This window comes from Trachypithecus francoisi, unplaced genomic scaffold (genome assembly GCF_009764315.1).
Source record: "Trachypithecus francoisi isolate TF-2019V2 unplaced genomic scaffold, Tfra_2.0 Lachesis_group8, whole genome shotgun sequence".
In the NCBI taxonomy this organism is placed as follows: domain Eukaryota; kingdom Metazoa; phylum Chordata; class Mammalia; order Primates; family Cercopithecidae; genus Trachypithecus; species Trachypithecus francoisi.
Genome location: NW_022681473.1, coordinates 2,893,487 through 2,919,828, shown reverse-complemented (window position 1 = coordinate 2,919,828; position 26,342 = coordinate 2,893,487). Strand labels below are relative to the sequence as shown.

The following is a 26,342-nucleotide window of genomic DNA, read 5'->3' as shown; positions in this document are numbered from 1 at the left end:
GGAGGTCAGGGCTGGGGCAGGTTCTGAGCCTCTGGGGGTCCATGCTCTCTGGAGGCTGCAGCCCACGGAGGAGACCTGGCCGAGACCTGGCCGGCCCCTGCCAACCCACAGCAGAGGCTATTCAGCTCCTCCTCTGCTAATTCTCCAGCTCATCCTGAGTCTTAATCCCTTTATCTTAATAACCTCTTTTATCTTGTGCCGGTTACTTGATTCTTCACCTGTTTGAAGCCTCTTATCTAGCTGGCTGTCACCTTTGCCTTCTTAAAAACCCTTAGCCTCCCTCGGGGGATGGAATTCTGCTGTCACGCCCAATTTCCTCTCCTGCTTTGAGGCTCTTCCAAAATTCTGCTCTTAAAACCCCATCCGGGTAGTGGATTTCCCTTCACGTTGTGCCTTCAAGAGAAATCTATGGCCTCTCCTATTGGGCTTCGTATGATAGAAAACATCAAAGATGTGCAGAAGTGCAGAGGACAGTGCCCCCGCCCCACCGTCATGGAAATCAGTCCCAGACAGCGCCCCGTCTCCTCCACCTGGACAGCCACTGGAAAGAGACTCCGCGCTTACCTCCAGTCCTCTCTCTTCTGTGACCTCTGTTCTTCCATCTTGTTACCCACCTTCAGGGCTGCCAGCAGGAAGGTGTGGGGGGCAAAGCACATGTCATGGGAGGGGCACTTCCTCTCCACCCTCCGTGGTCCCTCAGCCCTTGCCTCCCCAGGTCAGGGGTGGGGGCCCACATGTCAGCATCGGATAGCAGAAGGAATGGGGAAGGTTCTGGAAGGTCCCACCCCGATGCCCCTCATGACCTTGGGGAGTATGTGGTGGGGTCCAGCCCACCCTCCCAAAAGACACCTAAGAAAGTCAGCAGGTGCGGTTTCCGACCTGCTCCCCAGGGAGTCCCCGCTGTACTGTATACACATCATGGTCAGACTCACCCAGAAAGCATTCACTGGCACCTACTCCATGCTCAGGCACTGGGGGTGCAGGGAGAGCTGTCTGCTCCATGCAATGGGAGCCTCTGCAGTGAGTGTGCCAAGTGCTGGGTGCTGGGGAAGTGAGGAAGATGAAGAACAGGAGAGTGACCAGGCAGGAGCCCAGCTAGTGGCCCCAGAGGTCCTGGGAAGCAAGGACAGCTCAGTGAGGCAGGGGCCATGGTGGGCGTTGAGTCGCAAGAACAGGCTCCTGGTGGTGGAGACCCAGACAAGACGGAAGGGCCTGGGTCATGCCCATCAACTCCCACTCTCTGAGGCTGGTCCCGTTCCTCCCCAGCCCCTTGCATGCCCCTGTGCCCTGTCTAGGGCCGCACCCGGCCTTCCCTGCCCCAACGCACCCGCGTGTCCCTGGACACGCTCACTCCCATAAAAGCCACTGCCAGCCATCCGCCTCTCTTCCGGCAGATATTGATTACAGAGCATTTTAGTCCCAAGGGTAGATTTCTGGAAGTCCATCCGCGGCTTAAAGGACACAGGAGCACTTGGCGCCTTGATTCGAGTTCACAAACGGCCCTCTGGAGAGGTCCGTGCAGCTCTGCCTGCGTGGCTGCCGTCCCAGCTGGGCCTGCACAGGGCTGTGTGCCCATAGCAGGGCTGACTGGGCTGACCCACAGCCTGGGGCACGAGGGAGAGGCTGGAAGCAGGCCTTGTCACCATGGGCTGGCCTCGGCTGTGGCTGTCCCAGCCCAGGCAGCTTGAGGTCACGCCAGGTTGGCCCGCAGAGGCAGGAGCCGTGCCCAGGCCCGTGGCCAGCCCTGTAGGACACAGAGTGTCAGACATATCCAGTACTCGAGCTGGTCCCTGCTCCCCCTCCTCCCAGGGCCTCTGCCAGCATCCTCCTGGGTGGGCCTGGCCGAGCCCTAGCCCCTGACTCTGGAGCAGGAGTCCCAAGTCCAGCGCTCAGGCCTCACAGAGGCCTTGCAGCCTCCCACCCACGCGGCCCGCTTGAGACAGGGTGAGTCACACGGCTGTGGTTCTGCCTTGGGGAAAAGTGAAGCCCAGGACAGAACTGGGGCCTCAGCCCGCCCAGAGCTAACAAGGTACAGGCTGTGCATTTAGCCCAGGAGAGTTATGACAGCTGCCAAGACCCCCGTGCTCTCAGCTGAGCCACCTCAAAAATCCCAGCCCCTTGTCAAGACCAGAGCTGGGTGTGCTGGGAAGGGGCATGAGAGGCGAGTCATAAATAGAAACACCAGCTCCAGCCACAGCGAAGGGGCTCCTGGCTGCCAGGGACCCCACAGTCTTTGTTGCCCTGTGCTGCCCTGTGCCAGACCGTTTCAGAACAGGCTGTACGAAGGCCAACTCCGTCATCTCCCAAACCCCAGAGGGGGCCCCAGGATTGTCCCCCTCCCCAGAGAGAAGCCTGCAGCCTGGAGCTGGCCTCTCCCCAGGCACTCAGGCGCAGCTGTGTGCCCAGTGGCTTAGCAGCTCTGCAGAAGGCAAGCGATGGAGTGCCTGAAACCGGGTGCGATGGAAACCGGGTGCCAGAAATGCACCAGGTCCCTTGTCCCAGCCATGCTGTGACAGGGTCCAACAACCGTGCCCACGGGCAGGGGGCTTCTGACCACCATGTCCCACCCAGCCTCTCCTCAGGCCAGAATCTCCACCTGCATCCTCTCTGTCCCCGACTCTCAGAGGTCCCACCAAATCCTATAGAGGAATCCACAAACGAGACCCCTTTCCTACCTTCCCGTGAGTTCGCCTCCTCGTCTGCCCTCATCTCCCCCCACACTCCGCCAGAGTGAGCTCTGGCTCCTCAGAGTCCCACATGTCCTGGGAGTTTCCTGCAGGAAAGAACAGTCTTCCCCAGAGGTGGCTGTGCGGGGGGCATGGCTCCTAAGGGCAGTGTGTCAGTCTCACTGGTCTGCCTGCCCTGGTCTGAGAGCTCCAGTGGAGCCGCTGGACCCTGGCTTATTTTTCTGTGTAACCCTAGCATCTGGTGAGATGGAAGGGCCTGGATTAGAAGTGACACGCAGCCTCCGTGGGCTCCTGGGGTCAAGGCCACTGGGTCTGGCTTGGTTCCGGCAGGGCGGAGGGCTCCAGGTGAATCCTCCCTTCCGCAGGTGGAACAGCAGCTGAGGGTGGTGTTCAGAGCACGTTTGCCGACTGTGACCCTGGGAGCATTTACCAGCGTCCCTGTAACTCTCAGCCCACCCAGAGTCATCTGGGAGTGTCGTGGAGTTGTGACCTTCCTCCAGGTAACCAAGTTAAGTGAATGCAGGATGGGCTACCAGGTGCCCGTTGCCAACCACTGAAGTTGACAGGCTGGGCTTCTGGTCCGGTCTTGGTCGGCCAGGCCCCGCTTCCCACCAGGGTCTCCCTTCTCATCTGTAAACTGCACAGGGGCTCTAAATGCCACGTTGGCCTTGCTGGTCTGGGGTCTGAGGGTGCGAGTCTGTGAGTGTCCTCCAGGAAGCAGCCCCCGGCGCAGACCCCCACTCCCGTGGTGTGTGGGTCTCGGCCGGCGCTGGGACTGCAGCCGGGTCCGATGTTCCCAGCCCTCAAGAGGCCAGACTCCCACCCCAAGAACATCATGGCCAGGACAGCAGGCAAGAGAGTGCCAACTCACTGGGCAGGGGTGGCTTCCAGAAGGTTCAGTGGAGGCTGTGGGACAGTGGGAGACACTGCTGGCCCGGGAGGTGGGGATGTGACCAAGTGAATGGGGCTGGTGAAGCAGCCTGGCCTGTGGGACTGGTTGCAGGGGCTGCCAGTGTGACAGAATTGTGGGCCTTGCTGCGGTGGGCACTGAGCTGGCACAGCTGGTGGTGGAGGGAGGGGCAGGGCCTGAGGCTTCATCTGGAGGCTGGAGCCCTGAGGGAGATTCATCAAGGGGCTGATGGGGTTGAAAAGGTGGCTCTGCCACAGGCGATGGGAGGCAGTGGGGCAAGTTGATTAGGCTTTGCCTAATCCAGGTGGGCACGGGGCCAGCACAGCTGCACACAGAGAATGTGAGGGCCAGACAGAGCAGGGAGGGTTGGGCTTCTGTGGCTGAGGGGAGCACAATGCCCCTTCCGTGGGGAGTTGCAAAGAGCCAGGCTGCCCCCCAGAGGCCTCCACTGGGCTAGATGCTACTGAAGCTGCCTGTAATGGGGTGAACCGTGTCCCCCAAAAATGTGTCCAGGTCCTAACCCCGGGCACTTGTGGACGTGGCCTTGCTTGGAAGCCGGGTCTCTGCAGATGTGACTGATGATCCTGGTATGAGACCCTCCTGGAGGATCCGGGTGCCAGGGGGTGATTCTCATAGGGCCTGGGGAATGGGCTGCAGCCTGGCCCCAGGCCTGACCTCCCGCCAGGGTGGCTGCCTGAGCGTGGGGATGCCCTTGGGGCACTGGGGGTTGGCGCTAGCAGACTCCAGACTTGCAGAATTTATAAGGGGGGCGTGTTTTTCCCATTATAAAATGATCCCCAAGAGGCAACATAACATGGGGTGTCCCCAAAGTCAGAGGACCCGCGTGTGTGGCTGATTGGCCAGATGCAGGTGGTTTAATTTGGGGCCGGCGTCTGCTGTCTCAGTGTCGGTGGAACGGGGTCAGGCCGGACCCAGCCCGCACTCCCCTGCAGAGGTCGGCTGGTCCCGGCCACTGAGGCTGGCGGGTTCACTGCTGGCTGTGATCACGATCAATGCATTGACGGGAATGTGAAGTTGTGGAAATTCCACTTTGTTTTTTAAAGAAACAGCATCGGTCACCCAAAGTCCGCTGCCGGCAGCGTTTCTGCACACTCCAGCTCCCCATCATGGGGGCTTTACCATGTCAAGGACACCTCACCCTGTTCCTCGGCACCGTGGCACCCGACTTCCCTGGGGCTGTCATTGTCAGCGGTTTCATTGTATCCCCCAGGGTGTGAGCTGCAGAGGAGGGGGCACTTTCTGTCCCCTCCTGCCTGTCACTTCTACCCGCGATGGGTTTTTTGTGTATTTCTGTCTTGATGCAGCCTGCTTGAACCACCTTCCAAACAATAAACCCCTGTCTGGTCTCAGGGCTGTGGGACGCCCTGAGGATGGGGGAGCCATCAAGGCTTGCCGGGCTCAGTGGGTATTGGAGCAGCTGCCCCCCGCCAGGTCTGACTCAGTGTGACTTGAGGCCATCGACCCTCGGTCCTGTTGCCCAAACCCAGTGCCCACCCCAGAGCTCCCATGGTACAGGATGATCCCAAGAGCTGCTGATTCCAGCCAGACACGGTGGCTCCTGCCTGTAATCCCAGCACTTTGGGAGGCTGAGGTGGGCAGATCACGAGGTCAGGAGATCGAGACCATCCTGGCTAACACGGTGAAACTCCATCTCTACTAAAAGTACAAAAACAAAAAAAATTAGCCGGGCGTGGTGACAGGCACCTATAGTCCCAGCTACTCGGGAGGCTGAGGCAGGAGAATGGCATAAACCCAGGAGGCGGAGCTTGCAATGAGCCGAGATCGCGCCACTGCACTCCAGCCTGGGCAACAGTGCATGACTCCGTCTTAAAAAACAAAACAAAAAAAGAGCTGCCAATTTCACAGCATCTGCTGTGCACTTCAGCCCGGGTGCCTTCCTCGGGCCCTGCCCAGCTCTGACCACAGCCAGGAGCTAGGAGGACCCCCCCGGGCTGTGGTAAAGCAAACCAAGAGCCCAGGGCTCCAGAATCATCTGGTCACCCTCCGGTCTTAGTGAACTCCAAAGCCCATGTTTTTTTCCCAAAGAGCCTTAGGAAACCGGGAAAGAACCGGGCCGGGCCCTGGCAAGCACCAGCTTGCATTCCGTGTCTGGACCTGCCTGTCCTGGATACTGCGTGGGCGTAGAAGCAGACAAGATGTGGCCTTTGGTATCTGGCTTCTTTTACTTGGCTCATCTCTGTGGCTCGTCTGTGTCGTCCCATGTCGTCGCCTGTGTGAGTGCTGTGCCTTCTTCCTCTCGAAGGCCAAATGTTCTTCCATCCATCGCGCAGATGTGACCCATGTTTATCCGTTGACCCGTGTGGACGTCTGGCCGTGTCCGCTTTCTGATGGCCCCGAGCCATGCTGCTGGGAGCGTGCGTGCGCGTACCACCTGGGGGCATGCACTCCTTTCTCTTGGGTGCGTGTGCTTGTTTCTCTTGGGTGTGTTGTGTCGGTGCGTTTTTACCCACAGTGCAGCCCCCTGTGGGCCCCTGGACACTGGTCCACACACTGGGCTGTACCTGCCTCCTCTGCCCTGCTCTGCAGACACCAGGACAGTCCAGACCTAGATGCGGAGTCCCTAGGGTCTCTGCTCACACACCCCCACCCTACGTGCTGTCTGCTGTCCTGGGTGACCGGTTTTGTCCTTTTCTTCCGGCCTCACTGTTTCTGTGTGTGCAGGGGATGGGCAGTCACTGCCCTTCCACCCGCAAGGCTGCATGGGGATCGGGGATCCCCAGGTGAAGGGAGAGCTGCTTGTCTTCCAGCCTCCACCCCTGCACACGACTTCCTGCCAGGCCCCGTGGACACGGAGACAGAGGGACAGGTCTCCACCTGAGTGGGTCTATGTGGAGAGGCGGAGACATGAAACCAGCAGTCCTGTTGATAAACGCACCACCCAGGCTCTCCGCCCGCGAGACAGTAACTCTCAGGCCTGTAGGATGGAGTCATTCATTTCATTTCCCTGGGTCTCAGTTTCCTCATTTGTAAAACTGGAGGGAAGCTAAACATCCGGGTGAAATCTGACCTCCTGGGACACGGAGCGGTGAGTGGGGAGGAATCCTGGGCCCTGTGGCAGCAGGGCGTGGAGGGGTCATGGTGGAGAGGCAGGGGCTTCCCAGTTGTACAGACCAGCAGCCCAGAAAGTATTCTCTTGGATCATGCGAGCATTGCACTCCCCCAGCTGTGGGCAGCCCCGTGGACTTTGGGGTCGCGCCAGGGCCCAGCACCTCCAGCACCAACCTGCTGTGTGGCCCTGGGCGAGTCAGCTTCTTCTCTTGGCCTCAGAAACTGCAGCTGTCGGCAAGGTGTGGTGGCTTACGCCTGTAATCCCAGCACTTTGGGAGGCCAAGGTGGGTGGATCACTTGAGGTCGAGACCAGCCTGGCCAACATGGTGAAACCCCATCTCTACTGAAAAAAATACAAAAAAATTTAGCCGGTCATGGTGGCAGGTGCCTGTAGTCCCGGCGACACGGGAGGCTGAGACAGGATAATCGCTTGAACCCAGGAGGCAGAGGTTGCAGTGAGCCAAGATCGTGCCATTGCAGTCAGGGCAACAGAGTGAGACTCTGTCTCAAAAAAAAAAAAAAAGAAAAGAAAAGAAACTGCAGCTGTAACATGGAGAGAAAGTGGGGAAATGGCGCCTTTGCTGTCTTGGGGCTTTTCTCCTTCCAGGATGTAGAAACCTCCCAGTCCCTGCACTGGGTGGGAGGTGGGTTGGGGGGTGGGTGTTCCTACTGCCACCCCATTTAGCATCCTGTGCCCAGGGGAGGATGCACATGCAAAGGTTGCATGGACACCTTGGCAAAGCACTGGGACGCATGGGAATCGCAACTTAGCAACACATTGAGCAAGGCGCGAGCTTTCCGTTCATAGAAGGGTTCCCCTTGGGGGTCAGCGAAATCCAGCCCCTCCCTGTCCTCTCTGCGCAACTCGGGCCGTCATGGACCCCATTCATCCCTTTTCCTGAACACCCTGGCAAGCCCTCCACCACAGCGGAAGACAGATTGGGGGTCCTTCTGTTGGAGACCCCCCTGTTTCCTGTGTGAGACAGATTGGGGGTCCTTCTGGAAGCTCTGTTCTGAGGGGAACCAAGGAGGCCTCGGGGCTGGACCTGCCTGCTGGGGCGGGAGGGGTTTCTAGAGTCTGTGTCCTCCCCACTGTGCAGTCACAGGGAGGAAGCTGGACCCGAGGGTCCGTTCCCAGGTGAGCAGGAGGCGCTTCGTCAAGGGACATTGTGCATTATCCAGGGGCAGTCACGACCTGCTGGCGTCCCCTGTGCCCTCCCTGCGTCACGCATGATGACAATACCGTCTGCTGGGCAGGGGAAGATTGGGTGGCTGACAGAATCGAAGCGCTTGAAACAGCCTGGAATGAGCCTTTACGGGCTGACTTTGTTGTTTCTGTTGTTAGGTGGTTTTTATTCCTGTTTTGGGAGTCTCTCCGTACAAGACATTGGGCTGACCTCCCCGACCCAAGTGGGTGCCCCCAGGGTCCTACCTGCCAGGCTTTGTGTCTTATCTGCAGTGTGTGACCCCTGACCCTTGACAGATGGCATCAGGGAAGGAGTGGCTCTGAGGTGGCCACCTGGCCCTGGGGCTCCCTGGGCTGTCACACCCATGGGCTGACCAGAGCACCAACTGCAGCCCTGCATTGGCGGGTGGGAGTGGGGTAGCCACCTCACCTTGATACACCCAGGGGCAGCCTCAGCTTCTGGACATGAGGGGCCGCCCCAGGTACCTGCATACCCCAAGGAGAGCTAGGGTGGGACGTGCGGGCAGCAGGTGACCTTGTGACCTCTCTGGTCTTGGAAAGAAAGCTCCTACAGCCAGTCCTGGGTAATGTGAGCCAGGGAACAGAGGAGAGCTGGGATGACGATGCCTCTCCGGGATGATGATGGTACTGGCGGGGTACCATGGTGGGCAGAGGGCACTGCCCAGGGTCCTGCCTTCCCTCAGTGCTCCTCTCTGCTGGGGGAGGCCCTGCGTGCTCACGGAGTGTTGAAAGTGGGCTACCAGGTCAGGGCCTTGTGTTCCCCCCTCAAACTGGGACCCCTGAGTGTCCTCATAGGCCTCTCAGGAGGACATGCTGTGCTGGCTTCTCCTGGGCTGCCTTGGCCCTGGGAAGGGTGTCCTGGCTCGGCTGTGAGCCCCACCCTGCCTGTCCAGCACCTGAGGGATACAGGGGAGAGCTTGGCTGTGTGTGTCACACCTGGGTGGCACCACGCTGGCCCTTCACAGAGAGCAGTGCTGTGGGCTGCCTCTTCCTAAGGCACCCATAGCTGAACCCAGCAGCCTGGCCAGGGAGGCTCCACTGCAATGATCCCCTCCCTCCTTCTGAGGACTCAATCTCTGTTAATACAGCCCGAGATGGTGGCTGCAATTTGGGAGACCTTGGCCAGGTTCTCCTCTGCAGAGGGAGCTCCTTGGCAGACCGCCGCAGACCCCACTCTCATGCTGCACTGACAAGCGGTGGGCCCGGAGCTTGCGATGAATGTTCGTGTGAGTCTGGCTCCTCAGAGCACGGCGGCCACCTCTGCAGTCCTGCCAGGAGCTGCAGGGAAGAGCTCCTGTTAGTGTCCTTGGCCACAGGACAGAAGGACCAACCACAGGCCAGGCCGTGAGTGCCCCACCCCCACCCCCACCTTCTGCCTCTGCAAGTGAACGCACCCTAGGGGCTTGTGTTCCTTCAGGGCGCGTGGCTGGGCCACGGGGACTCCAGCAGGGAAGGCTGGCTGCCTGAAGGAAGAGAGTCGCCAAGGGAGCGGGGGCAAAGCAGTGCTTGGACCCAGGGTCCAGGAGCCCAGAGAGGGGAGCCGAGGGACAGAGAGAGAGGCGGGGAGGCTGGATATGCCCTCAGGAGGCCTCTGGAAGTGGCTCCTCACTGTAGAGCAAGGCCTCCCTGGGGCGGGGGCTTGTCCAGAGGCCAGAGCAAGGGCCGCTACCTCCATCCTGCCACCAAACACCTGCGGGCAGGGCTGGGTGCCTGGGCTGGTGATTAAAGCCGCCTGCTCACTGGCTTTCCCCAGCTCACCAGAGGCCACTCCTCCCTGCCTGTCCCAGAACGGGCTCAACTCCGTCACCGGGGTCTGTCTCCACCTCTGCCCCAGCCCGGTGGCTCCTCCTTCCCCCATCACCCCGGCAGGTTGCACGTGGCCCCACAGAACGCTGGCAATAGCACAGCTGGCACCTTCGGAACTGATGCCCCTGGCAGACCCCAGCAGGCTTGGCCATGGCCCCGGACCCTGGGGCCGCCCCTCCTGCACGGCCTCCTGGTCTCGGCTCACTCAGCTGGCCGGTGACCACGTGCTCCTCCAGGGCTGGAGGCTTCCACTTGTCTGGCTCTCAGGCCCACTGCCTCATGGTCACCCCAGGGTCCCCTGAACAGCAACAGCTGTGGAAGGTCCTCATGGAGGTGGTGTGTGGGTGGGCAGTCGGGGAGACTGAGGCTGGGGGGTTTTGGGGGAGAGTGTGGGCCTGCTTGCACCCCAGGCTCCCCAGTCGGTGTCAGTGATGACCCGTCACCCAGTCCCTGCCCTTGGAGCTCAGGTGCTCCTGGCGGGCGGAGAGAGACCTCAGTCTCAGCCACAGCAGCCGCATCCTCTTTGTTTTGCTCTGGTCTTCTGGTTGGAGTTTTTGCCCACACGCCTGGCTCCAGGCTGCGCTGGAATTAGGAGGATGAGTAGGCTGGGGCCAGATGAGGAGACACAGCCATATGCTCAGCTTCTCAGCTGTGTGTCCCTAGGCGGCCACAGCCCAGCCGCTTCTCCCTCTGTCCCCCCACCTGGGTAGTCAGTGGCCGGCAGGGCAGTCCACTGGGGGTGGCACACCGAGCCCAGGAGCCTCACCAGGAGGGCCAGGCGAGGGGGTACTGGCCTCACCCAGAGGAGGCCCCAGGTGTACCTGAGGGCATTCAGGACAGAGGCCAGCCCCACAACACAGCAAGCAGGCGTCTCTTCTGGAAGTGGGTGTCCAGGCTCCCCTGGGCGCCCAGGTTCATGTCCTATTTCCAGTGTAAATGCTGAGGCTCAGCATGGCGGGTTTGAGATTGTGTCCACAACCCCAGCAGGCCCCTGCCTCCAGCTGCACTGCCTCCAAGTGACGGCCCCCACCCCCTTACCCCCTCCCCGGCTGACCGCTGCTGCCACCTGGCTGCAGCTTGCAACTGAAAATCAGAGTATTCTTTCAGCTGGGACAGGGGGCTGGGTCTGGCTGGGACCTGGTGGGGCCAGGCCTGCCTCAGGGACCACGCCCAGCCCGGCCCCCATGGCCAGGGCTTCCCAGGGCTGGTGGAGTGATCGGCTATGGGGGTGTGGGGTTGGGGTACTAACGCCAGCTGACCCGGTAGCCGCTCTGAGCCTTCAGTGGCCTGGTGTCGATCAGGAGGACAGGTGGACAGGGCCGGGGACGGGCTGGCCTGGCCGGGCCCACAGGCACAGGACTTGGCTGAGGCAGCCCGGAGAACACCCAGGCATGGCTCGAAGCGGCATCCTCGGCGGGGCAGGCCACTTCATGCGCCCCTCTTGAGGTCCAACCACTCCATGGCTGCCTCTGAGAAATGTCTTCCCAGAAGGAGGCCTGCCCTGCCCCGTCACCTCCTCTGCTATCTCCAAAGTGCATTTGGGGCTTGAGCTGTGCTCCTTTGAGGGGGTCCCAGGCATAGTGTGGCCCACGAGGCCTTGGATGGGCCGTTTCTCCTCTTGGGGCCCCAGTTTCTTCTTCATGTGTGTGTGTGTGTGATGGGGGTCTCACTTGGTAACCCAGGCTGAGTGCAATGACTTGACCACAGCTCACAGCAGCCTCGACCTCCCAGGATCCAGCCATCCTCCCACCTCAGCCTCTCTAGTAGCTGGAACCACAGGCATGTGCCACCACAACCAGCTAATTTTTTTTATTTTTGTAGAGACAGGGTCTTGCTATGTTGCCCAGGCTGATCTCGATCTTCTGGGCTCAAGTGATCTGCCCGCCTCAGCCTCCCAAAGTGTTGGAATTACAGGTGTGAGCCATCACACCCGGCCCACTGCATCTTTAAAATGTGATGATGACCGCTGCTCTCCGCACCTTGCGAGCATTCTGAGAATCATATCAGATGGGATAGAACATCCAGGAGGGGCCGGGCGCGATGGCTCAAGCCTGTAATCTCAGCACTTTGGGAGGCCGAGACGGGCGGATCACGAGGTCAGGAGATCGAGACCATCCTGGCTAACACTGTGAAACCCCATCTCTACTAAAAAATACAAAAAACTAGCCGGGCGAGGTAGCGGGCGCCTGTAGTCCCAGCTACTCGGGAGGCTGAGGCAGGATAATGGTGTAAACCCGGGAGGCGGAGCTTGCAATGAGCTGAGATCCGGCCAGTGCACTCCAGCCCAGGTGACAGAGCGAGACTCCGTCTCAAAAAAAAAAAAAAAAAGAACATCCAGGAGGGCCTGGGGGCTTTAAGGTCCATCAGTGCAGCAGATGTCCTGGGGAAGACCCCGTCCCAAGCCCCCCAGGGCCCAGCTGCCACAGCTGAAGTGCATGCCACGGCTCTCTGAAGAGGCTGCTGCTCCTGCGGGGGTGGGCAGGCTGCCCACATTAGCACTAGGCATTCGGTCCACCCAGACACAGCAGCCTGGTCCCTTGTGCTGCTGTCTGCTCTCAGGGAGGGCATCTGCTGCTGTGGTGGTCTCCATGGGGTGACTCAGGAGGCCTGGGTGGTTTGCTCACAGCAGGATCTTCATGGTCACTTGCACTGGGACCTTAGCAAGTTTCTGGAATGCAACTGTATGGTGTTGACATGATGGCTGCTGTCCTTTAACTGATGGCTGCTGTCCTTCCTTGGGACCCACTGACCTCTCCCTCCCATGTGTGAAGAGCCAAGCATGTGGGCTTACATTCCTTTATCCTTGTGATTTCAGAGCATTTCCACCCCCTGCAGTCTTGAATGAGAATCTATCTGGTTTAGACAGAAGTATCTGTGCCAGATGTTGCTGCTGAAGGCTGACTGCGAGCTCCTGCTTTTCTGGCCCCTGCCAATTGATGGAGCACCCCAGTGGCCAGAGCCTCCTCTCTGCCCCCGTGCAACTCAGCCCAGCCCTGTCACTCTGGGCTGTGGGTGAGGAGGCCACACAGGTGTGGAGGGGGCTGGGTCTGGGCTCACACCTCTGCAGGCGCCTTCCCCAGAGCCTCCTGTGGGCCTGGGACATCATCTCCCTGACTCAGAGCAAGCCCTGATTTACAAACAGGGCCCGAGAGATGAATGTGGCCAGCTGAGGACACACAGCCATTGGAGGCAGGGTTGAGCCCTTTTCCCCAGCTCTGTGGTCCCTGGGCCTCTGCAGGAGGACAGGGGAGGAATTGGGCACAGGGAGGATGCAGAGTGAGTCCAGGACTCCGTTGGATTCCTTCTCAGAGCTTCAGCCTTTCCCAGAGCGGAGGCAGTGTCTCTGCCCCGGCTGAGGTTTAGCTGAGTGTGGTCCCAGCTGACGGCTCTATGTGACCCGACGAGGCGCCAGTGACCTTTCTTTACAAAAATCCCTTTATCCCATCCTGAAGGCGAGTGTCTGGGAGGCAGGGGGTGGGGAGCACTTTGGAGGCCGGATAACTGCTGGGAAGGGGGGAGGCAGGGGGCCATGTGCGCTGGCTCTGGGTGGGGACCCCGAGGGGCCTGGGCCCCATGCTGCCAAACAGCTGGCCTTGGCATGGGGTCAGAGAGCATGGCCCCTCCCCGAGTCTCCAGAGGCGAGCATCCTCTGGGACACAGAGCTGACCAGGTGGAGGCAACCTGACCTGTCCCTCCGCATCTGCTCTGGACTGGCACCACATGGGACCTCTTGTCCCCCAGTGGTGGGAGGGGTCTTTTGTGCCTCACATGAGAGATGGAAGGAAGAGCATGCTGCAGCCTAGGCAGTGGGGGTTGTGGAGGGGTGGTCAGCCCAGTGTCAGAGCTCACTTCCTTCCTGTGCCCTCGCCTCTGTCCCCTCTGCAACTCCTAGGTGGCCCGGGAAACTCAGCAGGGCAGGAGGAAGTGGGAGCCATGAGGAGGGGACCAGGAGGTGCCTGTGGCTAACAGGAAGGGCGATCAAGCAGTAGCTCTGGGCATGGGTGGGACCTGCTGTGGGCAGGGCAGGTGTCTTCGCTGTGGTCTCAGGAGTGCAGCAGCTGCACACCACCATCACGGCCACCTGCAGTCCCCAAGAGCCCCACATGTCCGCCTGGCCTGGGCATTCTGCAGCCTTGGGCACAGGCAGGGGTGGGAGTCTGGGGCTGGCCTGGAGGAGGATGCTGGGGTCTCAGGAGAGGACGTGGAAGGGGCACCCATCCCTGCCTGCCCTGAGGAGGCCCTGAGGAGGGCCTGAGGAGGGCCTGAGGAGGCCCTGAGGAGGCCCTGAGGAGGGCCTGAGGAGGGCCTGAGGAGGCCTGAGGAGGCCTGAGGAGTGGCCTCTGCCTGACTGCCACGGTTCTGGCTCTCTGTCCCACTTACTCCCTGGCCCTCCAGAACATTCCCCGGCCCTTAGCAGCTCCAAAGTCTCTCAAGCCGCCTTCCAGCCATGAGCAAATTCATTCTAGAGATGCAGCATTGGCCCCTGTGTGTGCCCCACCCGACTGAGTCCAGAGGTGCTTGAGTAGTCAAGGAAATCAGCTGGGCCTGTGTCCCCTCAGCGGAAGCACAGCCTTGCCCAGCCCAGCCAGGCTCAGCTAAGGGGAACCCACCTGGGCCAAAGCGAAGCACTGCCGCGGTGCACTTCAGGTCCAAAGAGACGGGCGGGGGCCGTCAGCTGCTCCTGAGGACCGACAGCAGGGGAAGGTTCCTGGACAAAGGGGCTGCGTCTCCAAGGAAGAAGGAGGAGCCCCCTGCAGAGGGCCAGGCAGAAGCAGAAGCCCAGCTCGGGGCCTGGGGTGCAGAGAAAGGGGGGCCTTCTGTGGGCCAGCCTTCTCCCGCGTTCCCTCTCCAGCCTAGTGGGACCATGAGCGGGAGGCTGGTGGTTGGCTCTGCCCACTGACCTGCACCTGGCACCCACACTCGCCCCTCCCCGACCGTCAGCCTCAGCCCCTCTCTGGGTCACAGGATCACCCTTACCCCACCCCTAAGTCCCAGCAGACCTCTGAGGAGACGCACTCACGCAGCCCCTGTGGGCTCCCCAGCCCATCCCGCTATATGGCAGAGGAGGCTCTGCTCAGAGCCCATTCTTTCAGTGGACAGCGGGTCTCCACCGCAACCCAAATCCAAAGTGTTCCCTTCTGGTGCCCCCCTCCCTCCTTTCCAAAAGGCCCAAAGAGGCACAAAGTGGCACAAAGTCATGACTGAGAAGAGCGGCTGGGCAGGGCAGCCACCTGGGATGGGCCAGGGGCCAGCAGGAGGAGGGGCCGGGGGACCAGCAGGAGGAGGGGCTGGGGGTCCAGCAGGAGGAGGGGCCGGGGGGTCCAGCAGGAGGAGGGGCCGGGGGCCAGCAGGAGGAGGGGCCGGGGGCCAGCAGGAGGAGGGGCCGGGGGCCAGCAGGAGGAGGGGCTGGGGGGCCAGCAGAGGAGGGGCTGGGGGGCCAGCAGAGGAGGGGGGGCCAGCAGGAGGGGGGCCGGGGGCCAGCAGGAGGGGGGCCAGCAGGAGGAGGGGCTGGGGGGCCAGCAGGAGGGGGGCCAGCAGGGGGGGGCCAGCAGGAGGAGGGGCTGGGGGGCCAGCAGGAGGGGGGGACCAGGGGGGGGCCAGCAGGAGGTGGGGGACCAGCAGGAGGGGGGACCAGCAGGGGGGAACCAGCGGGGGGGCCAGCAGGAGGGGGGACCAGCAGGAGGGGGGGCCAGCAGGAGGGGGGCCAGCAGTAGGGGGGCCAGCAGGAGGGGGGGCTGGGGGGCCAGCAGGAGGGGGGCCAGCAGGAGGGGGGCCAGCAGGAGGGGGGCCAGCAGGAGGGGGGGCTGGGGGGCCAGCATGAGGGGGGGCCAGCAGTAGGGGGGCCAGCAGGGGGGGGCTGGGGGGCCAGCAGGGGGGGGCCAGCCCTGCCTCACCTTGAGACTTCACAGGCTGGGGAGTGGCCCCCACCCTGGTCACTAGGTCTACCCAACAGCTGAACAAAACCTGGCACTGCCCCAGGCAAGGGGCACTTGGAGAATTGGTTCCTGGGGGCACACGCGACCCCCCACGCTGGGAGTCGTGCCTGCTGGGTGGCCAGCGGATGGCTACAGGGGCAAACACAGGGCCCCTGGAGGGGAGCAGGAGGCCCTTCCTGTCCTGTCTGGTGACCAGCAGGAGGCCCATGAGGCGACTCAGCACCTGACACGACGTTGGAAGAGGAAATTTCCTTAGGCCCCCCAGGAATGGAAGCTGCAGAGGAGGGTCGTGGCTGATTTGGACTTGGGGTCGGGTGGTGGCTTCCAGGCCCACCTGTCACCTGCCTGTTTCCTGCTGAGCTCCAGGCCTGCACCCTTCCATCCTCCCAGGCTTGGCCAGAGCTGGGCACTGGGGACCACATACATTTAGTGACCCCCCATCTGCCAAGCCCTGCCTTCTTCCCCAGCCACTCCCTGTTCCCTGGCCTCCTGGCCTGGCCTCCAGAGTGAGCCTCCTTAGGGGACCTTGGGGTCTTGGGGCTGGGACCCCACCAGGCAGAAACGTGACCTTTCAGACTGGAATTGCCCACACTTCCTCTCTGGCCCCAGGGACAGTCTCGCCGTGGGAGGGGCACTCTTGGGCTCCTTCCTCCCAGGCCTCACAGCATCCCTTCTGCACTTGGACTTCAGGACTGTGGGGGTAGGATGAGACCACAGCTGGGGGTGGACACAGCACCGTGCACAGTGGAGACCACAGCTGGAGGTGGACACAGCACCGCGCACAGTGGTGGAAAAGGGTTTGGCAACTGCAGGCTGAGGCCCAGCTGTGTACAGATGAGCAGATCGTCACTGAGGGCTCTGGGGATGAAGGTGCTGCTGGCATCATGGATGGGTCAGCCCCCCAGGGAATGGAGGCTGCTGAGAGCGACCATCACATCAACCCTGGGCGGCCTCAGGCAGGCAGAATCCTGAGGGCTGGGCCCAGAGGGTCCACCTGGAGTCCTTGGTCGCTGGAGCCTGGCCCGGGGCTTCCCCGCAGGCAGTGCAGGCCAGTGGCGATTGCAGGCCTTTTGTGTTTCCCAGCTTGAGTGGGATCCCAGGTTGCTGCTGCCTCAGCCAGCGTGTCTGTTTCCTTGTCCACCCATCCTTTCCCTCCCTCCCCTCACAGGGGGTTCCCAGGAGGGGCTGTGCTCCCTGGGGCTCCCAGCCTTCAGCTTTCAGTGCTGTGGATGAAAGTCCTGCCAGCGCCGAGAGGGCCTCATTCCTCAGCAGCTCACACCCTGCAGATGCCAACTCTCCGTTATTCCTTAGGCAATGCCTGGTGTGGCAGATGGCCGGGGGATGGGAACCTCACTAGGGCTCCAGTGGAAATCAGCCCTGAAACTAACCCTGCTCACCTCTCTGAGGACTCTGCCCTGATCTGGAGACGTCAGGAACAGTGGGGAGGCAGACGGTCGCCCCAGGCACCTCCACTGGGGAGTGCCTGCCACACAACCACCCAGGGTCTCCACCCCGGAGCCGTGTGACACAGGACAGGCAGCCTGTGTGAATCCAAACACGGGAAGCACCTGCCGCATATCCCTGCCCTGGCTGCTGGGACAGAGCCATGATCAGACCCTGCCATCCTTCACCTGCGCTGCATCTGTTGAGGGAAGAGAGTGTGCGAAGAACAAAGAAGTGCAATGTGGAGCCCTCCAAGGACTCCCAGTGTTACGTGGAGAATCCGAATTGACTCCCAGAGTGGCCAAGCCTCTGGGAAGTGACATGGAAGCTGAGAGTGGAATTTGAGGAGGACCTGGCCATGTGGAGATGGTGGGCGGGCACATTCAGCAGGAATGGTAGCATAAAGGGGCCAGTGTGGCTGGAGCAGAGTAGGCGCCAGAGTGGGCTGGGGAATGGGGTGGCAGGGAGGGCTTGGGGAACAGGGATGAGATGAGACTGGATTTGTTCTAAATGCCATGTGGAGCCGCTGGGGAGATGTGGCCTTTAAAATGAACAAAACATCTCCCCATCAGGTGACCATATGGGGGCACTCAGCCGGCACCTCTCAGCTATAGGGCATCAGGAGGTCCAACGGATGGGGGACTCCAGAAGGGCTCCACAGACCAGGATGCCTTGTGAGGCGAGCTGCTGCCCACCCTGTCTGAGTGGGTCAGAGGTGGTCTGCAGAGCGCAGGGCACTGGACACTGGTCTGGGGTTGTTGGCACACAGAGTGATAGTCCCTGGTACGTCTGGATTGGTGAGTGCTCCGTATCAGTGTTTCAGTCATTATTTGAATACCACCTCAGATGTGTCTGAGTGTGAGGTAAATGGGAAGGAAGGCGGAATCAGGCTGGTCAACTGACTGGCTGGAAAGCTTCATGGAGGGAGAAAGGGGTGGCAGGTGGGTGGGTGGATGGATGGATGGACAGACAGATGGACAGGAGGATGGGTAAATGCCTGAAAGGGAGGGAGGGTGGGTGGGTGGGTGGGTGGATGCATGCCTGGGAGGATGGATGGATGGATGGATGGATGGATGGATGGATGGATGGTTTGGTGGGTGGATGGATGGGAGGATGGATGGATGAGTGGGTGGGTGGATGGACGGATGGATGGATGAATGGGTGGATGGATGGATGGATGGATGGGAAGATGGTGGATGGGTGGATGGATGGATGGATGCCTGGGAGGATGAATGGATGAGTGGGTGGATGGATGAGTGGATGGATGGATGCCTGGGAGGATGGGTGGATGGATGGATGGATGAGTGGGTGGATGGATGGATGGATGAATGGGTGAATGGGTGGCTGGATGGATGGGAGGATGGCAGATGGATGGATGGATGAATAGGTGGATGGATGGATAGATGGGAAGACGGTAGATGGATGGATGGATGGATGGATGGATGGGTGGGTGGATATGTGGATGGATGAATGGCTGGGTGGATAGGTGGATGGGTGAATGGGTGGGTGGATAGGTGGCTGGATGGATGGATGCCTGGAAGGGAAGACGTATGTATATATATAGATGGAGGGATACCAGCGAGTGGGAGAATGTGGTGTATAGATGAGTGGATGATGGTGCTCACAGACTAAGAAGTCCCACTGGCTGTCATTGGTGCTGGGAGAAGGCATGTGGGGTGTCTGAGCAGAAAGGCACCAAGATCCCTACGCCCTCTGCACCTTGGCCCAGGTGGAGCTGGAGCAGACAGCCAGACAGGGCAGCTGAGGCTAGGTTGTGAGCCCCTCTCCCTGCCTCAGGAGGTTCCGAGTGAGGGAGAGCTACCTGGGCATCACTGTCACCACACTGCCTGGGACATCCCGGGGCTCTCTGTGGGTCCTGAGAGCAGAATCGCTGCTGACACTTTGGCTGCCCAGTGCGCAGCCCAGCCTCGGTGCTTGGAAAATCTTAGCTGGCTGAGTAAGCCTGGCCTCCGCTCAGCTGCTGGTTCCCAGCCTGAGCCACACCTGGGCAGGTAGGACATGTTTGTTGTGATTGACAAGTAGGGGCAGGACTTCTCACCCGCCCACTTCCCTGCGGCAGGTTCACTGAGCCGAGCTGAAACGCTGAGTGGGCAGACGCTCAGCAGCCGGGTTTTAGGATCGGTTCCACCTGGCTCAAGGATGGGCATTGCTGATTGTTAGCTCTGTGACCTGGGCCAAAACCCCAGCCTCTCTGAAACCAGCTTCCTTGTGTGTAAGATGGCCAAGGTCACGAGCTGAGCCAGGTGTCGGGTGAGGGAGGGGCTGGCCCAGCCTGGCTGCAGCCTTGGAGCCCCTCCCAACTCTGACTTCGGGACTGGGGGCACAGAGGGGGCTCTGGGGTGGTGGACAGAAGCCCCCGGGACTACAGACACCCTGAACCACCTAGCCCACTCCTGAAGGCACAGCAGGAAAGGCTCTGTGTGTCTGAAGCCCCGCCCATTAAAGCCCAGGGCCATGAGAGAAATCGAGGCCTTTGTCCCGGGCTTGGCAGGATGCTACTGGCCTGCCCAGAGGTGGCAGGAAGCAGCCCCAGAAAATTGGGAAAGGAGGAAAATTGACCAGTAGTTTTTAAGGAGCTCGTCCTTAGGAAGTGGACACAAGATTAGGAGCTGGAGAGGATGCTCTGCCAACCCCTATCAGGTCACGATTACAGGGTGGGGTCTTCCATTCCCTGAGCCACGATTTTCTCATCTGTAAAATGGGCTGAGACCTAGGTGGATTTGGCGCCGTCAACTTCAAGTGCCTGCAAAGGCATGACTGCAATCGGTTATCCTCTGCTTGGCCCAGCACTACTAGGGGTAGGGGTGTGGGGGAGCAGGACAGAGGGGACCGCCTGTTGTCCACAACCAACCTCCTTCCAGGGGAGGAGACGAGAAACCTGCTTCTGAACCCACAGGGGAAAAGCAGGTCTGCCAGTGAACGGGGCTGGGAGAGGGATGCAGGTGGGTGTCAGGGCCCGGCTGTGGGGCCTCCCTCTTTTGTGAAGCAGGGAGGAAGCTCCCACTGGGAATGCAACGTCTTAGGCTGGGCGTGGACGCAGATGTGCCTGGCTGTGAGCGCCCAGAGCTCCCTCTCTTGCTGAGGTGCATGTGGGTGCAACTGAAACCATTGGGGCACCCAAGCATCAGGCGGGCTTGAGCAGAGGCACTCCTGGGACCCTTAGGTGGACAGCAGGCCAGGCTCCCGGACTGCCCAGCGCCATGCCAGCCACTCCCTGGTGCTCAGGGGCCACCTGGTCTCACCCCGCTGCATCTTCTCCATGGGCAGACACGCTCTAGACCCCTCCCCACCACAGAGCGCTGTCACGTGGGAGGGAAATGCAGGAGGGAAAACCTGTGTCCCCAGGTGGGTCTGCTTGGCTGCGGCCAGGGTCTCACAGAACCTGGGGTGGGGATTCTGAGAAGGATGTCTTCTGAGGGTGCTGATGAGCCTCTCTGACCAGGGCTCCGTCCAGCCCTCCTGCCAGGCCTGGAAAGGGCTGGCACTAGCCAAAGCCATTCTCCTGAGCTGGGCTGCCCTGGCCGACCACCCATGACCAGGCTCCCAGGACCCAGGCCTTCCTCACCCTGCCTCGGAAGTCCCCTGAGACCGAGACTTCTCAGCCAGGGGCACCCCCACCATGTGGTTCTGAAGCCCCTTCTTGGGCGGTGACCTCCTGCTGTGCCTCCTTCCTTCCTTCCAGAAGCCCCCGAGTGCCCACAGCATGAAGGAGGAGGCCTTCCTCCGGCGCCGCTTCTCCCTGTGTCCGCCTTCTTCCACCCCTCAGAAAGTCGACCCCCGGAAGCTCACCCGGAACCTACTCCTCGGCGGAGACAATGAGCTCTACCCACTCAGCCCAGGTCAGTGCCGGCCACGAACAGGGCATCCTGGCCCCCACCTTGGGCCCGGTGGGGTGACCCCAGGCAGCCCAACCCCTCCGTGCCCCTCAAGGTCCACAGCCTCCATGCTGGGGACTGTGCAGGTTTCATGATCAAAGGGTTTGTAGCTTGGTAGAGCGCCAGGTAATACGGCTTCTTGGCTTGACCTGTGGGGCCAGGTGAAGCCCATCTGGTTGAGGAGCGGGCTCCCACAGCCCAGGCTTTGGGAGTTATGTAGTGCAGTCATCCCAAAACAGGCTCCAGGGACAGGTGACCTGAGCCCCAGTCCTGGCAGGGTAACCCCAGGCCAGCAACTTGACCTCTCTCGGCCTCAGTTGACTGATCTGTAAAATGGGACAATATTAGTATCTACTCCCAGCTACACACGGGTCCTGGGCTCTGGGAGGGAACAGTTGGAACCAGGTGTGCCTTCATGCAATTGTGGATAAAGCACCTAGCACACAGACTCAGAACCTCTGTCCGCCAATGCTGCCACGCTCCAGGCCCCTCCCTGGCACCTAACTATTCACAACCCTTGCCCCTTGGGCTAAGACTGCTGTCCCCCAGAAACCCAGCCTTTCCTCCCCTGTTCCCCTGAGAGTAGGCGGTAGGGGCTGGCACCTGCCTGGAGGGCCTCGCCCCAGCCCTGCCTGGCCATGGTCATCTGTTCTGCCCTGGGGGGAGTGGGAGAGCTTTGGGCAGACCCACCATCCAGGCTCAAGGGGCGTGTGGATGGTCGCAGCCAAAGTCCCACCCAATAGGTGGAAAAAACGAGTCCCAGCGTAGAGGTGGCCTTGCTGAAGGTCCTATGGCAGGCAGGGGCACTCGACACCCAACGAGGTAAATCCCACACCTTTTATTCTCTGCTGTCACGTTCACCCTGGCCGGAGCCTTAGAAGCACTTGCAAAGTCAGGGGTGGGGAGGAAGGGCCCGGTCCCAGCTGCTGGTCAGTTTCCCAGGGACTCGGACTGCAGAGCAACTGGCCCAGGCGGTGCAGAACGCGGGCTGGGAAGGGCCTTCTCCGAAGAACGGAGGCAGCAGGTCCCGGGCCAGGGGGGTGGGGTGGATGTGGACAGGCTGAGAGGAGAAGGACCAGTGCTGGCCTCCCCCTGCCCAGGGCACCTGCACCCTATCCCTTTGAATGCTCCTAGGGCTCCCGCCTTTGAGTCCTCCCGGCCAGGAGGCAGCATCCACATGGAAAGTAGTTTGCTAGCGGCCACAGGCCCAGGCCCCAGAACCATATGAGAAAGCACCAGAGGAAAGAGCGCCCCTGCTGGCCTCCCTCCAGCACTGCGGGTCAGGCGCGTAGCGCTCTGCAGATGGGGAAGCAGAGGCTCTCCCGGGTGGGGGAGCAGCCACCGCCGGCCAGGGGCAGCGATGTCCTGTGACTGTGAGTGGCCACAGTCCAGGACCTTTGGACAGAACCACTTCCTCAGGTCACTGTTCTGGCTTTTCCGTTCTTCGTCCCCACCCAGTCCCTGCCCAGGGCTGTCAGGGAAGGACGGCTGCAGACTCCAGGCCTTCCAGCTGGTCTGTGGCGTCTGTCCGTACACCCAGCCTATTGCTGGCCTGTCGCCTGTGGTCTTGGCAGGATGGGGCTCACTGCAGACCTCAGCCCCTTCGAGTCTCAGTGCCAGGGACCGGGGCAGTCAACCCTCACGCACCAGCCACAGAAGGCAGCGGAAGTGGCCCTACTGGGCAGGCCTCAGGCCTCAGGCCCCCCCTGCAGCCATGCCTTCCTTCCTCCTGTCCATCAATCGTATCTTGGGAAACTGGCGCCAAAGGAAACAGAGCCAGGCAAGGGGAGGCCATTTCCCCCAGGAGCAAACGCAGACACCTCAGGTCTCCCTCCCTCGCCTCTCCCTCCTTACCCAGCCTGCCAGGGTGGGATGACAGACAGGACTGACCACCTCCCGGCAGGAGCCCTAGCACGTAGAGACCGGCAGCATCCGGCCAGAGGGATGCACAGTCCAGGGGCCCCAAACCTGCCGTGTGCCTTTGAGACTGGATGTCACATTCTTTGTCTGAAAACTGGGAACTCTGGCCTTAACAGACCCCAAATTGCACACCACAGCAGGCCCAGGGCACCGGTTCCTACCAGCTCCTGTCCCAGCTTCCTCCCTGTAGGTCCTGGAGGCCCTGCCAGATCTCCTGGGTCCCTCCCACAGTGACGCTCGCTGGCGTTTATTACACCTCTCAGGCAGTGTCCTGTTTCTGCTACCACCTCCAGCTGGCTTCCTGCCCCTCCCAGGCCGTCCACACCCACCTGCAGCACACACCCGCCTGCAGCACACAAGGCACACAAGGCACACAAGGCAGCACCGTCCACACCGTCCACACCCGCCTGCAGCACACAAGGCAGCCAGCCTGAGAAGCCTGGCCCGCCCACCATGCCTGGGTCCTAACTCCCAGTGCTCTCTTGCAGGGAAGGACATGGAGCCCAACGGCCCACCGCTTCCCAGGGATGAAGGGCCACCGACCCCAAGCTCTGCCACGAAGGTGCCACCGGTAAGAGCCTGGGTATGGGGGGATCCATGAACCAGAGCCTGGCCCTGGGGACAGCAAGAAACGGCTGGGGAAAAGGACAGCAGGGCGTCCAGCTGAGCCTGCCATTCCAGCCTGTTCCGGGGAAACAGCTCGCAATCCCAGACTGTGCTGCTCTGGGAGGGCTGCTGATGGATATTTGGGCTGTTTCCACCGTATAGCTGTCGTGAAAAATGCTTCTGTGAACATGTGTGCACGTGTATTTATCAGTTTTCAGTTCTCTCGGGTATAAACCTAGAGTGGAATTGCTAGGTCACATGGTAATTCTGTGATAATACAGAATTCTCAAAATTCTCTGGTTTAACTTTGGGAGGAACTGCCAAACTCCTTTCACAGTGGCTGCACCATCTTACACGGCCACCCACACAGTGCACAAGGGCTCCAGTTCCTCACATCCTCACCAACGCTTGCTATTTTCTGATTCGTTCTTTTCTTTTTTTTTTTCTTTGAGGCGGAGTCTCCCTCTGTCCCCCAGGCTGGAGTGCAGTGGCACGATTTCGGCTCGCTGCAAGCTCTGCCTCCCAGGTTCACACCATTCTCCTGCCTCAGCCTCCCGAGTAGCTGGGACTACAGGCGCCCACCACCACGCCCGGCTAATTTTTTGTATTTTTAGTAGAGACGAGGTTTCACCATGTTAGCCAGGATGGTCTTGTTCTCCTGACCTTGTGATCCGCCTGCCTCGGCCTCCCAAAGTGCTGGGATTACAGGCGTGAGCCACTGCGCCCAGCCTCTAAATTATATTTTTAAGGAATTTTCATAGGTTGCAAAGTTCTGGTCAGACTGAAGTTCACGGTTCTGAGTAGCACTTCTCATCTCTCAGGTGCCTCCTTGTGGCACTGTGCACTGATGCACAGTAGCACTGAGGAGTGAGCAGAGGACCTGGCGTGCCTGGACAGGGTACCCACCTGGCCTGCAGGAGGGAGGAGTGGGCAGGCACTCTCTGCAGTGCTGGGGCTGCAGGGGCTGCAGTGACCAGACCCCAAGGGTCCTGCCCATTTGGGGAGCAGGGGTTGCAAGTGCTCTGTCCCATGCCCCACAGTCTTGCCTCTATTTTCCCCTGTTACCTCAAACAAGCACAGCTCCATTCAGCTGCATCTAGTGGGAAACTGGGCAGAGGGGAATTGGCAGCAGGTTCATGCATCCATCCATCCATCCATCCATTCATTCATTCGAGATGCTTGCTAAGCCCCCAGCTGCCAGTGTGAATGGGCAGTAGGGTAGAACCCTCCCCTGGGAGGAGCCATACACAATCATCAGTTCACCACAGAAATGGCTGTGTGACTGTATTGCAAAAGTCCTGGGCGGGCCAAGGGTGGTATGTGTCACCAGGACCTGTGCCAGCAGGGACATGAGCTGTCCTACTTCTGGGGAAGCAGCTCAGGGAGAAAGAAAGGAGCAGGGGCTACCCAGCCACAGGGAAGAGCATTCCAGACTGGGAACAGCATGTGCCAAGGTAACTAAGGACGCCGTGAACAAGACTGTAGCTCAGGGGACTCCCAGGAGGGCAACTTAGGACACCTTCTCTGCCAGCCTGGGTCCCTGGAGACCTGTCACCTGGCCAGGGTCTGGCACATGCCTTGTCACTTGGATCTGCCTCCTCCTTATCACTCATCATCAGCCCAAAGATTGCTTCCAAGTCAGAGCCCCCCAGGCGCCCCGTCTTGTACCCTTTTCTTCTCGTGATCCTGAATGCTCTGACTTGGTTAAGAAAGTGCCACACTGGAGCGACACTGCCTGGGTTCAGTCCCAGCTCAGCTCCTTATTAGCTGTGTGACGTTGGGCAGGTTTCTGAACCTCTCTGTGTGTAGGCTCTTTCTCTGCACATTGCTGGTAATAACAATGATGATCTGAGCTGTGGGATCTGATGGGCTTACACCCATGCACAGGACTGCAGAACCGCAGCGCTCACCTAACCCCTGGCTCCTCCCACCTCTGCATGCTGGTGGCTGGTCTGTCTCTCCCTGAAAGAGCAGGACACTGGTATCTTTACTTTCTAACCTCAGTGTCTAAGGCCAAGCCTGGCTCCCCGTGCTGCCAGGACTGCCAGTCCTTGGAATGGTTCCATGCCCTGCCCCTTGCTAGCTCTTCACTTCTCTGTGCCTTGATTTCCCAGGCACAGAAATAAAATAGGGACCGTAACCGGCCCCACCTCATGCTTGACTGCAGAATGAAGGGGATGAATACAGGCAGCACCCGAACAGGACCTGGGGCCCCAGCAGACAAGGCTTTAGCTCTGTACTTAGCACCATCATGATTGGGGTGGTGGGCAGTCCCCAGCATCCTGGGCTTCCGGCCAGGAGGAGCCCTGAGGGAGGCTTTCCTCGCACTGGGGGCTCCCCTGGAAAGTGCTGAGCACCTGCAGATGCCCAGCTAGAGCAGGGCAGGGCGGGCACGCTTTCTCTGGAAAAGGCCAGACAGCATTTAGGCCCTGCTGCGGTGCAGGCTCCGTTCCAGGTTCTCGGTGCAGCCGTCCAAGCGCGAGAACAGCCACAGGCAACGCGTGCCAGATCGCCTGGCTGTGTGCCAAGAAAACCTTATTTATGGACTCCTCATTTGAATTTCATATAATTTTCACATCTCACAAAATATTCTTGTGATTTTTTTTCAACTGATTAAAACTGTGGAAGCTGTTCTTAGCTTGCAGACCACATGGAAGGAAGCAGCAGGCAGGATTCAGGTCGTAGCTTGTTGTCCCCGGCCTGCAGCCTTTAGACCTGGTTCTGTGTCCTAACTACCCCCCTACCTGGCCTCAGGTTCCCCATCTGTAGAAGAACCATGGTCCCTTCTGCCTCCAAGATCTTGGGACTGCTGCCCTGGGCCCGTGCAGTCAGCCACGTGTT

At 60.4% G+C, this 26,342-nt stretch overlaps 1 protein-coding gene across 3 annotated transcripts in view; it reads left to right on the top strand.

The window, feature by feature from the left end:
• OSBPL5 (oxysterol binding protein like 5) overlaps positions 1 to 26,342 on the top strand; it is an 80,960-nt gene that overhangs the window by 16,734 nt on the left and 37,884 nt on the right. For 2 of the 3 annotated variants that reach the window (XM_033208268.1, XM_033208266.1), the window contains exons 2-3: positions 20,783 to 20,939; positions 23,384 to 23,466. In XM_033208268.1, the coding sequence (XP_033064159.1) occupies positions 20,804 to 20,939; positions 23,384 to 23,466 (219 nt within the window). In that variant the 5' untranslated portion in view covers positions 20,783 to 20,803. Of the gene's footprint in view, positions 1 to 9,008; positions 9,239 to 20,782; positions 20,940 to 23,383; positions 23,467 to 26,342 lie in introns of those variants that run through there. The other variant, XM_033208267.1, reaches the window with a different exon arrangement.